The sequence below is a fragment of the Siphateles boraxobius genome, unplaced genomic scaffold (genome assembly GCF_051911475.1).
Source record: "Siphateles boraxobius isolate OS27281-9 unplaced genomic scaffold, OSU_SipBor_1 130, whole genome shotgun sequence".
In the NCBI taxonomy this organism is placed as follows: Eukaryota; Metazoa; Chordata; class Actinopteri; order Cypriniformes; family Leuciscidae; genus Siphateles; species Siphateles boraxobius.
Genome location: NW_027508734.1, coordinates 9641267 through 9663416, shown reverse-complemented (window position 1 = coordinate 9663416; position 22150 = coordinate 9641267). Strand labels below are relative to the sequence as shown.

The window sequence follows — 22150 nt, the reverse complement described above, 5'->3', positions numbered from 1 at the left end:
ATACGCAGATTCTGTTTCTCAGATAATCAAAAAAATATTTAGTCATTTTTATCCTTTTCATTATAGGAATGCGATTTAAGATAACCAAGCAAATCTACACTTCTCTACATCATCTGGTCAAAAGTATTAAATGTTTACAATGAATAAAAGGCTCATTATTCTAAAACAAGTAATATTGTAATTGTTTATTTCTTTTCACAATATCTACACATCATTGTTTGTTGCTTGTTTTTTAATGGAAAAGAGGTACTTTCTTATTTTAGTTTTTCTTCATGAAATATATTTCAACAAAAAACACCTTCAAGTCCAAACATTTGCAGAAAGCATCTAAAACCTCAAATTGAGATTTTGTTAAACTAAAAGGAAAAACATCAGAAAAACAAAAAGTTAAAAATTATCAAAAAAATATATGAAATGGCATAAAAATGTTACGTCTCTCTATGCTGTGTTTCGCTCGCTGGAATCTGATTGGTTTAGCAGAGGTTTGTGCTCTTCTTGTCTGCTATCTGATTGGTCCTTTGAGTCCGTTCCCTTTTCTGAGGTTGTCTGTTCTGTGTCTGAGTCTTCATCCGAGTCTTCCTCATCATTGCCCTCTCCCAGCTTGTCCTCTTGGCCCACTGGCACAGCTCCCTTCCTCTGAGGCAAAACCGTAAAGAAAGCTTCCTGCCAGTCTCGTTTCTCCAGGAATGCTAGGATGATCTCAAAAACTGCAGCAAGAGGGAAAATGATTGTTTAATTCGCAGCAGGAAACTTAAAAGTAGTATGTAACTATGGAGGTTTTCACCGCAGAATAATTTTTTTAACAATTCTGACAATAAGGACTTTACCGTTTTTATCTCAGTTCTGAGAAAATCTCACAATTCTAACTTTATAACTTGCAATTTTCCAGTTTATATCTTACAATTCTGAGGGGAAAAAAGTCAGAATTGCAGGATATAAACTCTCAATTGAGTTTAATGTCTGAATTGCAAGAAAAAAATTCAGATTTCTGAGATAAAGACACAATTACTTATTTCTTTGGTGGCAGAAACCTCCATACAATACAGAAGTGTCATTTGAATGGATACCTCTTTACACCTGGCATTAAGAAGTGTTTTCGTCAATCCGATCACAAGTGGTCGACGCTAAATACAGGTGTAAACGGCGTCTAAAATGGTAAAATTCCAGAGGTAATTGAAAATGCATTTGACCGGATTGCTTTCGTAGTGTAAATTCTCATGTGGTCGAATGTGTTCACACAGCCACAAAAGACCGCCTACTCTCCGTCTACCGACCTAATGTGTAAATATTATGAGAAGCGAGCTAGCCAGACGGGATTTAAACTTTGGCTGAAGACCCAAGTTTGGTTTGAAGACAAAAAAAAAAATGTACCAAGCACAATGTTCTCTCATCATTCCTGATTTCTAACACACACACTCACAGTCTTCGGCTGGTCTTGAGGCTGTCAGAGCAGAAATGAAAGCTGCTGCTCTCCGAATGTTTCTTTGTCGTCTCCTTTCGCGCTCATATGTAAATTGCGTGAGTTTATATCATCCATTAGATTGAAAGATCTAAAAAAAGCACATTCATAGACCTTCTCCTCGAAAAAATCAGGACAGAAGTGTTTGAAAGTGGACAAAGAGACAGATTAAAACACCAGGTGTAAACGGGAATGTGTCTCCCTCGTCTACTTGTGATCCGATCGACCGAAACGCATCTTAATACCAGGTGTAAACGGGGCCTAAAGAGAATGTAAGAAAGGGAATCTCACCATGATTGACCGCCAGCACCTTGCGGCTATTCATCTTGACGAAACTGCCCAGCGGAAGCTGAGCATGAGCAATGCCAAGCTCTTGGGCTCGACCAAATGTGATTCCCTGTAATAAAGCATTTGAATTCCCCAAAACCAAGAGATTGTAATGACTTCAAGGTAAAAAAAAAAATTAAACCTTATGACAAGTTACTCATACCTATACTCATCTCAGAATAAAATCTCCTTGCATGCAGGGCCTGTCAAATTACTTTCTGTGACTTAAGTGAGATAAAACAGTCCCATGTACTTTACACAAATAATCATTTCACTGACTTAAGGAGAATATTCCTTTTTCAGTTCTAACTGTAACAAGCCACTCACCTTATGGTGGTTGTGGTCCACCAGACCTCCAATAACATAGGCTTTGGCTTCATCCAGCTCTTCCAGCACATTGGGTGAATCGGACGTGAGGTAGACAAGGTCGTCCTTGCTCAGGATTTCATGAAACGCTTCAGGCTTGACATGGACATCCTGCACCACATTTAAATTTCCACTTGTTAAAGGAGTCGCTTTCTATTATCCAACATTCATACATCAAATCTACTCATAAAGGCCGTATGTAGCCCCGCCCCTTTTCAGCGCTGCGCTTGTTGTGTGTCGGTTTATATTCCCATGACAGCATGAATGAAAGATCTTACGGATTTATGAATGAACTGCTCGTTTTAAAATCTTCCCGTTCTACTGACATTTGTTACGATATCCGCTTCAAATATTACAATGCTCAAGATCACTTTCGTTAACTCTATAATAAGTAAATCCACTTCACCAGCTAATTACTCTTCGACAGCGATGACAGAAATATACAGACAGAGCTATCGCAAAAATGGAAGTGCAAACACAATATTCTAAAGATGGCTGTGCGCTTGTTGCTAATTAATGAGTTTTCTTGTGTGGGTGACAGGTGGGTTTAAAAATATACAAAAGACTGTCAACACAAGACCACAGAAGAGTTGAGCATGGAAAAAAATCACTATTTGCGTGAGAGTTTTCATGTAGGACGTTTGGAAATTTGTGTTTCACAGGTGGGCTTTGTGATTTTAATCCAGTCCGAATCTGCCATGTCTGTGTTTTTCTCAGACAACCTCAATAAAAATTCCAGGTAAAATCACCTACTGTTTTTGACAAACTTCGGTCATCTGAGATATCTAACCCCGTCTGAATGCAAATTGTTATTTGCTTTTGTTGTATTATCATAAAGCTTCTCCTCATGTGTTTTTTTTTTGACCAACCTGAGCTATTGTTTGCACAACAATCTTTCGCATTCTTTCATTTCAATAACATTGGTATCTGACGAAACAATAAAATAATACAATTAATAAATAGAGCCCAATTGTGGAAACTGTGAAGATATTTTAATATCAGTGTCAGGTAAGATACCGGTCTAGATGACTCTGCTCACTTTTGTGGGTTTATTATAAACATCCACTTCTATATAATCATGTGAAGTTTATTTAAATAGGGTTTGAATAATAAATTTAAGTTACATCAATAAGTAATTAATTAAAGACATTTATTATATATGATACACGCAAGCACAGCAGATGAGCTTCTGTAACGCCCATGTCTAGAAAACACACAGATGTTAGTCTCACCTGAATCGGTACATGAGATCACAGACTTCGACAAGAATTGTAATCAAACATCATTTAGAAAACTAGTCCTGTCTGAATAGGGCTTTACAGTGTAAGACTGAAAAACTGGAAGGACTTTAAGAGAGGGCCACTCTCTGAGAAAACAAAGGAAATTAACATTTGAACTCCCCCTCATCCACTATTGAGACGAAGGTCTCACCTCCCTCATCCTAATCTGCATTTCTCTCCCCCATTCTTCATCCTGGCAGAGATCTCCCAAACTCACACAAGAATCTAAATGGTTTAATGTGAATGATTATCATCGAGTTTTATACATGTTTGCTATTATTTGAAATGTCTCGGTGCGACTGGTACAAATGTCTCATTCCCAAAGAAGTAAACCAAAAGGTAATAAAGTTCTTAGAAATATCTTCCACACTGGAGGGTGTGTCTTTGAGTTAACACCTTCTGACCATTTGACTGAATGCTAATTTTCCACTGCTAGCAAATGGTGACTTACAGGTACATTTCCACTGTGGATGATGTTTAGATTTGAAATGAGGTCTGGGTATATAATGAAACGCAGCGAGAGCTCGGGGCCTTTCTGTATCTCAGATCAGCCCGTGAATGCTGAGGGACGCCGAGACTCAGCACTCATGTATGTCTTTGTCGGGTAAACTTTTTCCTCTTTGTTCTAGAGCATTTGATGTTTTGTATTGATTACCTTTAAATTGATTATGGAATTGTAATGATACATTTACCAGACATATTAAATTGTGATATTTGATTATTCTAATTGACATTAATTTCATTCAAGAGTTTAAAAGATTAGTACAACATTCGCTCAAATTTAATGATGCACAGATATCATTAAAACCTTTTTCATTTATGGAGTCAGATGAAATAACGAGAAAATACTTTTGAGAAAATGTATTGTATTTAATCAAAAATCCCTTTGCCATGAGAAAAGACGGAACTTCACCGCTAAGTTCCTTCACCGCTAATTCGAATACCGCCATTGGATCGAGTTAGACGGCCTTACAACAGTATATGGCCTGTTGCAGGTATGTATTTTGCAAACACAAGCCAAAAAGGTTTATATTATTTGTTTATATAAAAAATCATTTAAATTGTATTTATTTTAAAATGTTTATTATATTGCTAAGATGTCTGCAGCAAACATCAGTTTTGCAACAGCAAATAACATTCTGTCAGATGACTTTACAAAAGTGTGAACAAAATAAATAACTGTAATATTTATTACAAGTAGTGTCATTTCACATCTTACCTTCCAGTTGACCCAGCCTTTGTTAATTTCATCCATGATTTGCTTCAACTGACCACCATGACTTGTAAGGTAAAACTGTGAAAATTAAAAGGCTGTTGAATTATATATATACATACACACACACACACACACACACACACACACGCACACACACATGGTGTATAGTGTATATATGAAGGAAACATGCCTGTACAGGATGGAGGGTGCGTCTGTTCTCAGCATAGCACCTCTGAATCTGCTTGTGAAGTTTCTTTACATCCTACACAATAGGACATAAATTAAATTAGGTTCTTTAAAGTACCTTTCAACAAGATTTTTTTAGTGCAACAGCAAGATAGCATTATGGAAGTAAGCAAATGAAGTTGTAGGATGCCTTTCGCTGAAGTTGTTGGTTACCTTGAGCAGCATGAGGTTATCAAAGCTGCAGTCTATGAGCAGTCTGAGAGAGCTGGGCTCTGCCGACCTGCGCAAACGCTTCTTCCCCGTCCACTCCACTCCGTCGTCAGCCTGCGCTTGTCTCTCCAGTTTCCTCTGCTGTTTTCTCTCTTTCCGCTTCTGTCTGTACATTAATATAAAGATATATAGTGTTTAATGATTAAGCTTTGCAACTAGCAGGTACGTTACACTGAACTATTGAAACTTATAGTTGTTTTATTTAGAAAGCATATTGTTTTTACACTTATTTGCTGATGTGAAACATACCCAAACTGATAGAATATCACTCATTAAGATTGAGCTGCCTTTGACCATGTATTAGTAGAGCAAACAGTTTTGTCTTGTTTCATCATTTTGAATGGTTACTTGCATAAAAACTTTTTATTTTTTTATTTTTAGAAATGCCATATAATACTAATACTAACTGAAATAATTAACTGTATTATTTCACAAACACTAAATTAAAATGAATCCCCATTCAGAATATGAATAAAAACTATAAGGGTACATAAATAATACTAAAATAACACTGCTTACTTGCGAAGTTCTCTCTGTTCTTCCCATTGTTGACTCTTAAGAAGTTTCTTTCTTTGTCTTTTAGACAGTGTTTCAGTTTCTCCAGTCTGTACGGTCTCATTTTCATCCTTTGTAGATTCATTTTCATTGTTAGCACATTCATGGCTCCTCTCCTGCACTGCAGGCGCATTGGCCATATTGGTGGGCATTTAATCTGAAAATCCTGGAGTAGCAAAAATTGTTGAGAGATTGTTTTTGTAAATACAACAGATATGGATATCTACAATAGAAAGGTGTAAAAATGACAGAACAATCAATTAAAAATTCATAAGGATGTAGTTGAAATTCATAATTTATTTGGGCTTGAAAAAGATAATTTGATAAAAAGAAAAATGTCAAATATGTTGCGTAAATACTTGCTGGAGCCTTATGTATGACTATTTTAATAAAGGATAATAAGATGTTTTAAGAGAATGGTTCAATGAGTTGAAAGGGCCACTGGTCGAAACCGTGAGCGAATCTTTTAAATGAACTGATTCAAAACTGCTGATTCACTGAGATGATTCGGAATCCCAAGCAGTACTCAAACAAATGATACACACACACACACACAAACATGTAACAAAATCTGTTAAAATTTAGACACAACAGTGGTTACCGACCGTATCCGCGACTATGATTCCTAGAAAAGCTTTCAAAGACGGCAACATACAACCTTTAAGTCACTTTTGCCTGTGTTATCATGAGCTCTGACAGTTATTTTAATGTATAAAGGCAGCCTATGACTTCCATATTATTTGAAATGCAATACATGTTAACTTAAGATATCTACGTCGTACGATACACATCAGATGTATTCAGAGTCTGACTGTCAAAATGATGCAAAACATCAAGGGGACCATAAAACAAGCATGCCGACATACCTTATAAAACGGACAATATAATAGTGATAATTAACTTAAAAGAGAAAAACTACCTCTAAATTGCTGTCTTTGCAGTAAGGCTGTCATCATGCGGTGTATGCTGCGTCATTTAAATGCGACTCTTTCAGCGTGGGAACGACCACAGTTCGCCATGTTGGTGAGGGCAAGTGAAGACATTCAGGCATGAGAAATCTCTGTAATGAGCCTAGGTTGATAACATCTGTTGTGAGTTGTCTACATGTGTATTGACCTTTGTATATGCTTAATAGTTAGTTTTTTTTTAACTCTGTAGTCTTTTTTCACGTGTTTCTGGATGTGTAAGAATGATCTTGAATCTGCCATATGTAGTCATCATAATTTGTATATTCTATATAAGGGTGATTCTGCTGGGCACTTTTGACAATCCCAATTTTAAAAAAATCAACCTCCATGAATTTAAATTTTAACCATCACAGTCTGTAATACATATAAAAATTTACACAAAATAGAATGTAGTCATTAAGATTTTAATCTGGAACATGTTTATTTTTTATGTTTTTCGGGTCATCTTCTTAAAAAGTGTCCTTACCGCAACGTTACAATAACGTTAATTTTTTACATTTTTCTTTAGTAATTTCTATAAAAAAATTATATATTTAAATAGCTTTTTCAAATTTGATGCAATTTTGTAAATACTGATATAAAAAAATTATATACAAAATAGGGAATTTCATGTTTTTTTCTATGCCATGTAAAAAATGTACAGTAAACTTAGATGTCAATTGTTTCCATACACACAAAAGATAACATATTTAACTTTTTATGACAGATGTTGCAATTTCAATGTGTTAATCATCTCAGCTTAAGTGTAAAAATACTTTTTTGCAAATGAAAATGTGAAAAAATTTAAAATAGAGCAGTGCTGCGGTAATGACATCTTGTGGCGGTAAGGACACGATGTTAAAATCTAGGGTTAAAAAATGGCATGTTTATATATATATACTAATATAAATACTAATATATACTTCAGTACTAATAATATACAGAATATTTGTAATTTAATATACAGTAAACCTTGAATCTGTCTCTACCGCAACACAAGGTCTTTACCGCAACACCTACATTTGCTGCGGTAAAGACATGTTGCGGAAATGACATTTTTCCTAATATTTTAGCTAATTGGCAGCTAGCAAGGCCTACCACATTAGTTTTGACTCTTAGCATCTTAATATACATGAATTTAACAGTAAAATACATTTATTTTTAAAATGTAGTTAAAAATACACAATTATTAAGCTGAATGGTAAGGACGCACAATAAATACTAGAGCAGAAAAGATGATGTTTACCTTATTTTTTTGGTATCTTGTGAGTGAGGTAGTGTGGTGGCCCAGTCTGTCAGCAATGTGCTCAAGTGATAATTTCTGTTTCAATAGAAACTAGACTTGTTTGTGTTCGATAAAATTTCATAACAAAAGCTTTTTTTCATTGTTGCGGTAAGGACTCAAAAGTGTGGGACAGGCACATTTAGTTAAAAAAATCATAAAAATTATCAATTAATAATACAAAGAATTTTAAGATACTGTAAATGAATCTGTATATTAAACAATTCCATTTGAAATAATGTCAAATTGTAATTAAATTAGCTTATTTTATGTATCTCAACATTGAGACCACAGGTGTGGGACATTAACAAAAATGGTGTTTTGAGCTATAAATGCTTCATAATATTATATTTAATCACATTAATCAGTAATTATATTTTTGTCAATGTGTGTAATGGCACTGTGAATATATTTATGAAACATCAAATGACAAATTTTAACATAAATCTAAAATTTCACTGCTGGGACTTAAAAGTGCCCGTAGTTGCAGAATCACCAATAAACGTACACTTAAACTAGGAAGTTTAACATTGAGATATGCATATATATTGTTAAACTATGAGCCTATACATTTTCAAAGGCAAATGCTAGTACTAAAAATGTCTCCTTTACAATTCTAAGAATAATGAATTATTACAAAAACTGGGTTGATGTTGAAACCATAACAATATGTGTTTATTATGCAAATATTTTTTTCTATTTTGTTATTTACTTAAACACTAAATATGATGTATGTCTGACAGCATGGCTGGCAAAATACCGGCCTCCCAACATATAATGTAACACCATATTATGTTTCATGCACAGGTGGTCAACTGAAATATTCTGCCATGCACATTACATGGTAACAGTGCCTTTAATGCAGCACTGGCAGAAAAAAGGCACACAAAACTGACCGTAAACTTTGCCTGGACATACATTCTCAGAACATTGACAAACGTTTTCTCGAAATATGAGCAAACGTTCTTCCAGTAACGTTAACAAAATGTTTAGTTCATTATATGGTCTTTGACAATGTCATAGCGTCAGCACAAAAAAGTTATTTACACATCATTCACGGAAATGCAGTGATAAGATCATGAGAATTAAAATGATAAAACAGATGTTAGTCTTGATTCAGAGCTCATGTCACCTGAGAGTAGAGTTACAGCTAATATGGAAGTTTACATTCCCATTGCTGCATAGGAATGTGTGAGACTTTAAACTGCCAGACTATCACCTTTCACATTAGCACTTTGCAACACATATTAGCATATGGATTTGTTGCTTCCTATATTAATTCTCCCGATAAGCACTTTACAGAGGATTACAAATAGATTTCTGTCAATGAGCTTAACGTGGAGCTCTTAATATGGTAAAAAATACTTTGTACAGCTGGTTTGCAGGACTCATTCTTTAAATGCCATTGTAACAACTGATATGGGCTCTAGTATAAACCACTCCCTTCTTCAGCACACTGTACAAAAAAATATATGATCAATAAGTTATGATAACAAATGTTTTTAAACTAAATTTTATCCTTTAAAAAGTTTTACAAGATTTTTTTAATCAGTTTAATATAATTTAAGCTGAAATGACATCCAAATTGATTTAACTTAATGTAAGTTTTTTTTTACAGTGCACTCAATGTAACATTTAGCAAATTACTTACTTCTATAATTAAAACAAAATGTAGTTATGTCTTTGGAAAAGTGCATGTTTATTGGACAAGTAGGAAAAGGAAACAAAGAAATGGAAACAACAACAACAAAATGCTGATTTCAAGTACAATTTTTATTTTTCCTGTAACTTCAAACCAGAGAACATTTCTCCCTTTTTGCATCCCTTTGTTTTGAATCTCAGTCTTTATTCTTTCTAATACGCTATAATGCGTATTCTCATCCAATACGTCGCCCGTCCATCTTCACACATACTTCTAACCATTTTAACATAACGTTGTCCTCACGTCAGTCTCATCATTTATCAAGTGTAGCTCGTAAAACAGTGATTGCTTATGATTAAATAATGGCATTACAGGAACATTCAATGTCATCTTATGACATCAACTGACTTCTGATTACAAACAAAACCAACATATAGCACATACCAAACAAAAACATATTCACATATTTACCTTGTCGTAATATGTATTTCAGATATTTATTATTTTTTTATTATTTAAAAAAAATACCTTTAAGTAAACTTGTCACTGAATTTAAACACACCGAAATGATATTTTCATTAATTTGATGACAACGCCACACCAAAATTGACAAAGACAGCTTAACGGACTGGCCAGCAGCTCCAAAAGCTGAAATAATGAATGAATTCACAAGAATACTAAAACACGAGTTAATAAAAACTTGCCATGTGCATCAAAAAAAGCAAAACAAAAACAAAATAACAGAGGATCTAAATGTAAGGCCTCTGTTATTAAAAGGTTCAGAATAATGTCAGTTATAAAGAATGTTAATTTTGACAGCTCATCTTAAAGATGTGAAAAAGCGAATAAAACCCATTATAATAAGTGAAGCTGTCTACACTGGACGTGACGCGGAGCAATGCGACTCCGGACGGTAAACTGATGCCCCGCCCCCGTTCTATTTCTGACGTACTTAAATTTGATACGAAGGACAAATGGATTCGCAACACTCGCTTTGTCGCGTCCAGTGTGGACAGCTTCTTCATAGATATAAATTCATAGATGCCTCATTAGCAGTGCTGCGTAGATTACTTACAAATCGGTTACTGATTTCAAATTACGTGACAACATTTTTAGTTAGTAATGTTATCTAGATTACTCATTATAGATTACATTACTTTTTGATTACTTTTGACCTGACTCGTTTATCACAATGATTTGAATAGGATAATAGGATAACATCAATATATAAAAAAGAGAAAAGATAATATATTTCTTTCTTAGTTACCAACAACAACATTAGGGTTTCCCATACTGGGGTTCAAGAAGGAACTGCAGGGGGTTTGTGAGTTTAATGAAAAGCTATCAAGTAATTAAGTCATACAATTTAAAAAAAATCTAAATAAAACATTGCTGAAAAAATATTTAAAAAATATTTGTTTACCTGCATGTAGTGTGACCATTAACTGACATCAGAGAACCTTGAACTGCTATTTATTTATTTATTTATTTATTATTATTATAACATTTTATTATTTATTTATTTATAATTATTGTCTAAATTGTATTATTGACATAACTTAAAATATCTAGGGGTAACTGAAATAAATATATTAGGGCAAAAAGGTTCAGCTGACAAAATGGCATGTAATCATAGAATCAATAGAAAAGTAACCGTAGTCTATTTACTCATTTTTTTTATATAATCTAATTGCGAGCACTTAATTTTGGGAGTGTGATTACGTAATCCAGATTATATGTAATCAGTTACCACACAGCTCTGTGTATAGATTACTCTTTTGAAATTGAGGTTCAGTCAAATTTTCTAAACGTTGTCTAAAGCTACATCTTGTAAACTGTGTTTTGTAAAACAGTTTCTGTATTTAAAATACAAGAAATCTCTTCTAATATCTTTCATTTCTTCACCTGAAATCAATTCAGCTGACCTTGATCCATTATCGCTGCAGCCAAAAGCAACGAAACTGCAATACCAAATCAAAATGACTTGGTAAACACATTCTCTCACACACTCATGGTATACTGGTACTGTGAGATAATAGAGGATATACCATCCCCTAAAACACTCTGTTCACCACATCGCCACACATTTGTGTGTTTAATGGTGGTCTATTCAATACCAGCAGAAAATACAATAGCAGTAAAAGAAAAGAAAAGAAAAAAAATTCACAAAAATATACAATTTAAATGTATAAAGTAATTTGTTAAGCTCACTGAACACCCTATAAGGAAGAGCGTTGAGAATAAAGGTCAGCAGAAGAACTTCAGACAAGGAAAGATGGAAACCAGGAGAAATTTGCTGTGTTTTTTATAGAGAACCTGTTAATAGCCTTAACATGTATTCATTTAAGTTACTATTTATATGGTTGATATTGGATATATATATATATAGTATTATACGCGGATATATAATTTCGCACAAACTTGGCCTATTTTTACATTTAGATTGCTTTTATAGTTAGTTCACTGAAAAACACTAATCATTTATTAATAGTTAAATGTAATCTTTAGTTAATCTTAACATGAATATCGATTTTTCGTGCTGTTACATTATGACGCCAAATTTCACTTGTAGCATTTAAAATAATAGGTTTTATTTTTCAGTATTTTTTTAGACAAAAAATAGAAGGCTATAAGTAGAGTTCTAATATTGGCCACTTATTGGTTAGCAGCCATATCAATTATTGCCAGAATTTTAATATAATTACATCCTTAGCAGTCATTTAAAAAGCTATTGGTAACACTTTACTTAAAATCTTTATGTATTGTAATAATGTACATCATAATGCATTATATATTTTCATAAATAATTGTAACAGAAACACTTTACAATAAGGTTTCATTTGTTAACATTAGTTAACATGAACTAAGAATAAACAATACTTACAGCATTTATTAATCTCAGTTAATGTTAATATCAACATTTACTAATGCATTAAAGGTTGGATCTGTTAATATATAATTTAATGTATCTGCACTGTAAAAAAAAATGCAGGATTAAAGAGTATTTTTACAATAAATTACTGTAGTCAGAAATTTTTCCATTTTCTTTTTTCACAAATTACTGTTAATCAACAGCAAAATGCATTGCATACAATGCCTTAAAAAATGAATTATATATATATATAGTATATAGTATATAAAGGCTTTAAGTATAGTGTTACCAAGTTATCTTTAACTTATTTAACTGACATTATTCTGAAGGTGCTTGATATTTTACAATAACCTATACAGTAAATGCACATGAATTCAACTACCCATTGAAAAAAAAAAATCCAATGCAGAAAAATCCATCCACTTTCATAAAGATTTGACAAGCAGACAGAAAAAATGTTATAATGAAGCAAGTGGGATAATTGGCATGAACAAGCAGGCCACAGATAATAATGGGAGAAGAGTGTGGGGATTTCATGATGAAGGAGAATCCAATATACAGTGAATAAATTCAGCAAAAAACAGAAGAGACAAGGTGATGTCACGTGGCTCCTGTGTGAAACAAAACAATAATAATATTAAAAACTGAATCTCTCACAACAGCGTTCTTCTGTCAGCAGTGCGAACACAGTTATCAGCTAACAGGTTAGTTATTTAAGTGTTATTTAGTGTCTCTAAAACCATCCGCTGCTTGCTAATAGCAGGATTATAGGTCATTAAAATATTGCAGTTCAGCCGTCTTACATTACTCCCCTGCGCTGGCCGATCGCACGCTGGCTGATTTGTTTGTATAATATCCCTCACCCAAAACTTCTGGCCCGCCTCTGGGCCTTTCCCTTTAACATAAGGCCGTCCTATAAAAAGGTGACCTGCCTGCGCCCCACGAATCTCAGGACGATGAGTCTTGATATCCAGCAGCAGCTGGCACAACACTGTATCAGCACAAACACATGCCTCAAACTGGCTGACCTTTCTCTCCTCCCACTGCTATGCTAACAATGCCACGCCTCTTCCCTTCTGCCCGCGGGACACCCCCCCCCCCCCCCCCCCCCCGCTCTTTATAGGGCTCGTCCTATCACCATCCATACCATACACATACAGTAGCTCTTGAGGAAATAGAACAGTAGTCATGTATTTTCACGGTGATGCTATTTTATGACTTGAGCGGGAGGTGTTAAGATAAAATCATTTTTATTTATAACCATATAAACAAAATAGTGTAGGTCACACATGGAATCAATGTAAATTTAACTTCTACGTTGAAGTAATTTATGCAGTGGTGGACCGTAAAGTAGCTTTACTTAACAGTGTTACTGTACTTAACAGTGCATTTTTCACTACTTTTAAATTTTACTTTTACTTCACTACATTCTAATTTCACACTTTTTACTCCATTTCATAAAAACTGGAGAAATCGCCACCTGTTACCCAAACCAAGACGCAATATAGCAATGTCTGATTCGTGAGCGAGCTGATTCTTTACAATTAACCTATTGAATTGGTTCACAAATTACACGGGACAATTCATTCACGAATCGGACGGATCCAATTGCAGCTGTTCTTGAGTCAACAACTCACTGATCCGCTCAAAATGTCGTCGTAGCTTGAATAGCGTGAAAAGTAAGTTGCTAATGCCGAATTTGTAAATGAAAGTCATGACTGTAAGTTATTCGTGAACTAAATCTTTCAAATTTTCTCGGGGAAAGCAAAACATTTGCAAGTAAATGCAAAAGCATTGATTTATTTTTCCCCACCACTATGACCCTTTAGGGGCTCCGTACCTTTTGAGTTCTTTGGGAGCGAACGCAAAGTTTCTTGGGGGGAAATGCAAAACCTTTCGAGAGAAACATTGAAATCTTTTTCTCTCCCGTCTCCTTTTTTTACTTCACCACATCCCTTTAGGGGCTCTGTTATGGAAGTTTGTTTCCGGCACAGAATAAAACATAAATAAGATAATTACGACTTCACAATTCTGACTTTTTTTCTCGCAATTGCGAGTTTATATCACGCAATTCTTACTTTATAACATGCAAATGTGAATTTATATCTCGCAATTCTCACTTTATATCTCGCAATTCTGACTTTATAACATCTAAATTACGAGTTTATCACCCAATTCTGTCTTTATAACACTCAATTGCGACTTTATATCACACAATTCTGACATTATAACTCGCAATTGCGACTTTAAATCACGCAATTATCTTTTAAAATGTTTTATTCTGTGGTGGAAACAAGCCTTCTATACTCCGTAGTAAGAGTGTATAATAATTACTCTAATGTATAATAAGCTTTGGTAGTAAAATGAAAATGTTGATATTTGCACATCAATACATATTAAATGTCTGCACTATTTTTTCTTATTCCTGACTAGTACTGACTATAGATTAAATAATTAACAAATGTTAAAATAATAATAATGTAATTTTACCCAAGAACTTGATTTGTGTACTTCGTCCACCACTGAATGTATGAGATGCAAATGGAATTAAAAAGGTTTTATTCATAAACAGAAAAGTTTGACAAAATAGGGGAATAATATTGTGAAATAGGGGGAAAATATTATAAGTGACATAATAATCCAACTTCTATACACTCTTTAAAAAGTTCTCGACTCAATTTTAAAGAAGCCTTTATGCTTAAAAGTTTCTATATAAGAAGAAATGTATTAAATTATTGCATAATACTTTCATGTTTAATGGGTTAAAATGAATTAAAACTAAAAATTAATTAATTAAAACTAAATCCACAAAATGATCCCATGATGGGAACCTCATCTATAAATGTTCTAAAAAAGCAAATCTGTAGTGGTAATGGTTGAGCACTGAACCCGCAATACCAAGGTTGTGGGTTTGATTCTAGCACACAAACTGATAAAACCTTATCAGCAAGTCTGTAAACTTTCACAGTTAGTTTGGATAGAAGCATCTTAAAAATGCAAAATGTAAATGCAAACCCAGCACTCTAAAAGAACAGGTGGCTTCCAGCTTCCAATGGTTATAAATTGGTTCCAATGGACACATTTTCTTTACAATCAAAGCCTCGATTTCTTTCAAGATGGTCTAGGGGAGGATAATCTTACATATGAATTGTTTTATGACTGTTCGTAATTCAAGTCATTCAAATTAATCAACATAATGGCAATGATATGTCTACAGGTATGATCCAAAACTTATTTAAGGGATATATATATATATGTACGCAATTGTTCTTTAGCTTATGAGAATCTAAAAGGAACCGTTCACCCAAAAATTACAGTTCTGTCATCATTTACTCACCGCCATGTTGTTCCAAACTTGCATTACTCTTTTTTTCTTCTGCAGAACACAAAAGAAGACATTTTTAAGTCATTAAGTTAATGGGGTCCAATGTTGTTTTGACAAAAAACGTTCTTTAAAACAAGGACATTCCTAGCAGTATGCAATATAACCTGCTAGCAAAAGCAACCTCATTTTTTATTAAAAAAGAAAAAAATACTAAAGGCTGTTAAACTTAAGTTAGACAATCTTGTGGCCAGAGAGAAAAGGGTGATGTGAAGTCATCATGAAGTGGACTTACAAGCCGGAAGTGCAAAAAATGAAGAAGATTATTTACTTTTAATTTGTATCGTTTTTTATTTTACATTTTCTTTCATACAGGTTTCAACAATGTGAGTGAATAATGAAAAAAAAAAAAAAATTTTGGGGTGAACAGTCCCATATAATTACCATCACTGATGTACAGTTTATACTGTACTTAAATAATCCAAGCAGTCTTTAGACATTATTTATCTAAAACTATTAAATATTTGAAAAGCTATTTTGCATTTTCAGCTCAAGCTAAATCTGAATAAAATGTATTGAATCTTTTTTATTTGTTTGTTTACATTGTTGTGTTATCTATACAAATACTTTCTGAGCTTTTCAAACCTTAAATAACATAATTTCAGGTAGTGTGTATAATACTATATATGGTGTCAGACAGTGTCTGCTTGAATTATTTAAGTAAATACTGTAAATCTTAAAGTATTAACTTACAAAATAGTATTCCACAATACTAAAATATCTGTGCACCTGAACTGTAACAAAACAATGCCAACATATCTCACATCTGCGAGATGGCGTGAAGAAATCAAACTTGGCAAACACATGTGGCGTAGCTAGAAAGGAAGACATTGCCAAACTTGTATTTTATAAGATTATTTAGCATTTTCAGTTAAAGTCAAGTCACCGTTATTTACATAGCGCTTTTTAAAATAGAGATTATTTCAAAGCAGCTTTACAGTGATAGTTTGTTTCTAGAAGAAAACAGCGTCACAGCCTAGCTTAAGTACTTTCAGTGATAGTTCATTTTTGTTGTAAAAAAGTTATTAATTTAATTCATTTATATATATAGCTGCTATGGAGAAAACCATGATGTCATCGTTCAGCTCAGTTCAGTTCTCATATAATTGTGTCAATGCAGTCAGATCAAAAATATTGTTGAATATTAAAGTAAATGTCCCCAACTAAGCAAGCCAAACCCCAATGCCGACAAAGGCGAAAAAGACTACAGTGGCGAGGAACCAAATCTCCATCAGTGACAGAATGGAGAAAAAACCTTGGGAGAACCCAGGCTCAGTTGAGGGGCCAGTTCTCCTCTGGGCAGCGAACGAACAGTGTATGATTATGAATCAGGCAGCATTATAGGTCAGATTTGCATTATAAGCTAAATCTTTTTTGTTTACACTGTTTATTTAAGCCCTTACCATTATGAAAAACATTCAATGCATGCAAATACGATGAAGAAATAATGAATTTGCACTTACGCTGCAGGTGAGCGGGACTTTACCGATGCTCCACCACGAAGCTCATGGTGGTGCCGTCGAAGGAGGGTGGAGCGATGATCCTCGGGCCTTGTTGGGAGGTGATGCTGATGACAGGCTGCTTGCTGGTGGTGGGAACATGTTGAGCCACATGGGCTGTTTGTGACGATTTCCCCGATGGCATATAGTAAGGGCTCTCCATATAAGCTCGTTCCTCCTGCTGTCCCATGTGCGGATGGGATTTATCCCCATCATCTGCTTCGGACTGCATAGAGAGCTGGGACTGAATAGTGCGTGCGGGGATCATCGTGGTTGGCATGTATCCCGGGTAAAACATGTAGGTATGGCCATAAGCTCCCGGGCCGAGGGCGAGAGGGGATATCGGAAGTGGGACGGGGGTCATGGGGGGCTGCTGTGGCATGGGGACGTCCACATACTGCCCGGTTTCCGGGTCAAACAGACGCCTGGTGGCCGGTTGCACCGGAGTGTCCACTAAGTAGTAGCTTCCAGTGGTGGGATCCAGCAGCATCTTTCTTTGGGTCGTGTGGAAGTGCTCTGTCGGGACGGGGGAGGGTTGAACTGAAGGAGAGAAGCAAATGAGTTGAGGCTGAGCAGTTTGCATCGTGACAGGCAGGGGTGTGTGGTAAATAGTGGCGGTAGGGGTATCCGGGGACCGTGTCTCCATGACAAACGATGAACGTTTTGGTGACGTATGGCTTCTGATGTCACTGTGAGCCAGGTAAGACGGAGGACTGGCCGTTTGGGTTTTACCTCCTCCGGGTGGGATTTTATAAACAGCGGATTTGCCCAGCCCGGCTGCGGACGTGGCGTGAGGCTTCACGGGTATGGTTAGGTAGCTCTCCGAATCTGCTGTGGAAGTGAACTGCAGAGGGGCGAACTCAGTCTCACTTCCGTTCGGCCTCTCCGGCTCTTCTAGCACATGCTTCGGATGAGATATCTTCAAGGAAATGGGTAGTTTTGGAAATTTGGGTGTCAAGGCCTTATAGCTCAAAGATGACGGTGATGCAACGTGTGTTTGTGGCGTCTTTGAGGTTACAGGCTTCTTGGTTATCTTCTTACATGGCGTTCCTGTGAGCGCTTTAGGGCAGTTTTGCTCTTGAGTGGCCGATGATGACTTGTCGTCTTTTTTAGGGGGCATCTTGATTAGGTTTGAGTTTGAATCTCGTCTTTGCAAACTATCCGCAGGAGAATAGCTTTCCAGTTCCTCAACAGTGTGTTTCTCGCCGGAGATGAGCGAGAGCACATGGCTGTCTGTTATCGGCCGAGGTTCTTTTTTTCTCTTCCACTCATTCTTGTCAAAAACATACAGTTGCTCCATTGTTTTGACTGCAGCTTGCAATTTTTCCAAAGCGGCTTGGTTGGCCATCTTGGGTTCGGTTTTTTTCTCGCTGGCGTCGCTTGTTTTATCTTGGTTTCTTGTGCTCGTCTCAATCTTTAATCCGGTTGGGACCTCTTGTTTTGGCAGCCTGTTGGCTACAGCAACGTGAGGAGAGGACCTGTCAGCCTCAACTATATCCTCTGGAAATTGTCTCTTGGGGGGGTCTATTAAATCTCCAGATTGCTTTACATTGCTATTTGTATTCACAGACTGGCATTTGATCACTATGGGTGAAAGAGAGGCTGAGTTCAGATAAGGACTCTGCTTTAATGACTTCTGCTCTCCATCAGAAGTCGAGTAGCTAGATTTGTTGTCGTTGTTATCTAAAGACACAAAGTGATACGAGCTCTTAACCAATTTACGCACGTCTCTAACCGTATGAATGGGGGTCTGTAGTTTGCCCTTGTTCTCTCTAATGTCTCTGACTATAAAGTGAGGCACTTTGTCAGAGGACTCACCCTTGAAAGCCGTGGCGAGCGTTTGGCATCTGGTGTCCTCAGCTGTCTTAGAGCCCAAATTGGGAGTCAGCAGCTTGGCGATATTGAACGGGTCGCTTTTGTTGTCCCGTACACTCCGCAGACTTATTTTGATTTCGGGCGACTTCGATGTCACAGCGCTGCGCGTCGCGTCTGTCACATAAAGTGTGTTCGAGCGCCACTTTAAAGCTCCGCTTTCTCCTCGATTGCGCGTGGAATAACTCACATTCGGCGGTGGTTTCCTAAGGTCCCTCTCCGAGGACGGAAGCTGTATGCTTGGCACAAATAAATGTGACATTTTAGTGTGTTTGCCGCTCGCCGAGTCGACGCAGACGTTGGTTTCCCCCGGACACTCGCGTAGCGGTTTCCCCTCAAGAGTTTTGACGTTTTTATGTTCCTTTTGAAACTCTAGCTCGCCGTCCCTCCACGATCTGAACGCGCTATTTTGGCTTCGAAGCAGCGTGCTTTTGGATGCTTCGAATGCTCCTTTTTTAGTATCATTCGCACACTCTAAATTGGTTTCTGATGCACTCGTCAAAGTCTCCTCATTGCGCCCCTCGTCTTTGGCATCGCTTGAATTGCCGTCTACTATGTCGCCCAGATCGTCCACGCTGACGATCGTGAAGTCGGAATCGGCTTCTGAGAATTTTGAGCTTTGCCTTTGCAGCCCTTTGACATTTTTTTTGGTCGCTTTCTCGTGCTCGTGCATCGCGAAGCACGGAGAGGGCGCGTGGTGCGCCTCGCATATCTCGCCCCTCTCCATTTTGCGCTCTTGCTCGAACTGCATTTTCTTAGAAATTACATTTTTGAGGAGACTCGAAGCGAATACGGCTTTCTTGTGTGTGTCTTCCATGGTTTCACCTGCATTGCAAGATCGCTTGCTTGCCTCGCTCCCCTGAGCGCTTGGCAATGTGTGTGTAACTTCATCTGTGGAACGTGATCCTCCAGCGCTTTCGTTTACAGACTGGCCGGATTTGACATTGCATCGAAAATTGAGCGTTTCGGTCAGTCTTATGAGGCCACCTTGCCCCTGTGAGAAGTTCCCCATGAGCTCAATCTTTTTAGTGGTGGACGATGTGTTTTTGTGGCCGACTAAATTGCCGTTCAAAGCAAATATCTCGACGGGAGGCGCTCGCATGCTGGTCAGCGTCAAGCCTGTTATCCCCTTACCGTCCCTCTTTTTGGCGAAATGGAATTTGGGTGTGGAGCCCTTATGCGCGACTAAGTTTTGATCTCGCCCCTTGCCATACTTTAGGTCAACAAACGTCGACCAGCTGTTGATTCCCAGCCCATGCTCTGAAGCAGAAGACTCACTTGAGGTACTAAAGTTGATGGCATTGAAATATGGATACGCCAAACTTTTGAATGCCCTGGCAGTGAGATTGCGCACTTCCTTATCGGCGTCATCCAGCTCGCTCACCGCGCTGGACGCACCGCTGGAATACTCGTTCACATCTTTGCTTTTCAATTTGCTGCCAAAGTGCAAGCGCCCTGGCACAGCAATGAAACACTTTGCGTTATCACACGCTTTGTCGCCCTTTGCATCCACTCCTCTCAAAACATAGCGACTTTTGTCTTTTTCGTGATCTTGGATGTTGCGTGGCTCATTTACAGCGCGGGAAGTGGCTTTGATTGACAGGTGAATCTGCCCGGTTGTATTTTGCGTTTTTGACAGGCCCTCGTCTGAGCTGGCACATTTGTCCGCGTCACAGAGATTGCTTTCAGGCTTACTGCTGACCACTGCTCCGCTCGTGTTAGCCTGGTTGCTTTTCACACTCGCTTCTTTTGCCCCCATTGTTTCATCACTGTCAAAAGAGGCATAATCGACAAACGAGTAGACCTGGAGATCGTCCTCGAGATCCCAGCTTGATCCCGTCTCAAAGTCGTAATCCACATCATGGTCCAACTCCAAAAGCTCTATTTCGTGGGTTGTGATATAGTGGGACTCGTCTTCGCGCGTGTCGTGATCCGAAAGCACCACAGTGACCTCATCGTCCGATTCACTTTTGCTGCTCAGATAAACCTCATTGTATTGTTCATTGTTATCGTTTCCTATGCTCTGTGTCTCCAAATTTGGGGATTTAGGCTTTTGCTGCGTCTTCTCGATACTGTCCGTTTTATCAGCTTGAGGTGTTTCCGAGGTTGCTGTTTCAAAAGTGCTCGACTTCTCCGCGCATTCCTCCAGTTCGCATTTATTTTGAGTAGATTCGTGTATTTTTTCAGTGGGAGGGTCATGCTCTCCTTGTGAATCGCTCATGCCACTAATACTTTTAAATATTTCCAGTTGACTCGAGTCTCCAGTAAATGTTACGTTCACTGTTTTGGTGTCATTCAGTTTCAGTTCCAGCAGGTCGTTCAGATCCACATAGTTTGACTCTTCTTGTGCGCTTATCAGGCGCATGTCCCGTTTGGAAAGCAAGTTCTTGAACGAATCGGTGTCTTCCCGGTAAATGAGCGTTTTCTCCGAAGCTGCCATATGCTTTATTGGTGATGAAGCCGTAGTTTTCTTTTAGGAGAGACACCAGTCCCCAGGAATCCCCACTGCACTGCCCTTTGTCCAATCCTAGTGGAGTTGTGGCTCTGCTCTGCCTTCCTCACCCACAGTTGAGAGCGCGGCACTCGAGAACGTCATTCCAGACGCGCGCCAGACGTTCACGCGACCTCCTTTCAGTGAGAGAAACGACACAACTCTCCCCCTGCTGTACTTTCTCCTAGAATATGGCTTGCATATTTCCGTAATAATGCTATGCGAGGCGTTTACCCGACGACAAACGGAGACCGACTTCCATGACACAGCCTGTTGTGTTGCGCGCTGTCACTTAAAATGCGTATGACTGCAAATTTAGAGCAGATGACGAAATGCGAAATCGGCTATTTTAGAACGAGGATGTTATGTTCAGCGTGTTTTGTTACATACTGCAGACAAGGCTGACTCCCCCCGAAACAACATTTGTGCTAAAAATGAATCCTCCTTAAGCTTCTCGCTCAACAATGCATGCTTTTGACGTGTCACCGCCTTAACCCAACAAAA

General features: G+C 37.3%; 3 protein-coding genes across 4 annotated transcripts in view; all 3 read right to left on the bottom strand.

The window, feature by feature from the left end:
* Nucleotides 1–21808, bottom strand: part of LOC143736968 (uncharacterized) — a 76942-nt gene extending 55134 nt beyond the window's left edge. Inside the window, exon 1 of the mRNA XM_077227791.1 lies at nucleotides 21801–21808. The gene's annotated coding sequence lies outside the window, so the exon portion shown is untranslated. The remainder of the gene's footprint in view (nucleotides 1–21800) is intronic.
* On the bottom strand, nucleotides 301–6647 carry trmt10a (tRNA methyltransferase 10A). Of its 2 annotated transcripts, none has more exons than XM_077227773.1 (8): nucleotides 6579–6647; nucleotides 5624–5825; nucleotides 5048–5210; nucleotides 4839–4910; nucleotides 4652–4726; nucleotides 2114–2263; nucleotides 1751–1856; nucleotides 301–707 (listed from the first exon to the last, which is right to left on the bottom strand). In XM_077227773.1, the coding sequence occupies exons 2-8, from the start codon at nucleotides 5809–5811 to the stop codon at nucleotides 439–441; spliced, it is 1023 nt and encodes a 340-aa protein (XP_077083888.1). In that variant the 5' UTR covers nucleotides 5812–5825; nucleotides 6579–6647; the 3' UTR covers nucleotides 301–438. The 2 variants fall into 2 exon arrangements, with proteins under 2 accessions (XP_077083888.1, XP_077083889.1); XM_077227774.1 differs by having other exon boundaries at nucleotides 6526–6598.
* Nucleotides 17248–21725, bottom strand: cunh4orf54 (chromosome unknown C4orf54 homolog). Its single transcript, XM_077227778.1, has one exon. It carries the CDS (start codon nucleotides 21593–21595, stop codon nucleotides 17267–17269), a length of 4329 nt encoding a protein of 1442 aa, XP_077083893.1. The 5' UTR covers nucleotides 21596–21725; the 3' UTR covers nucleotides 17248–17266.
* Nucleotides 21809–22150: the final 342 nt, after the last annotated feature.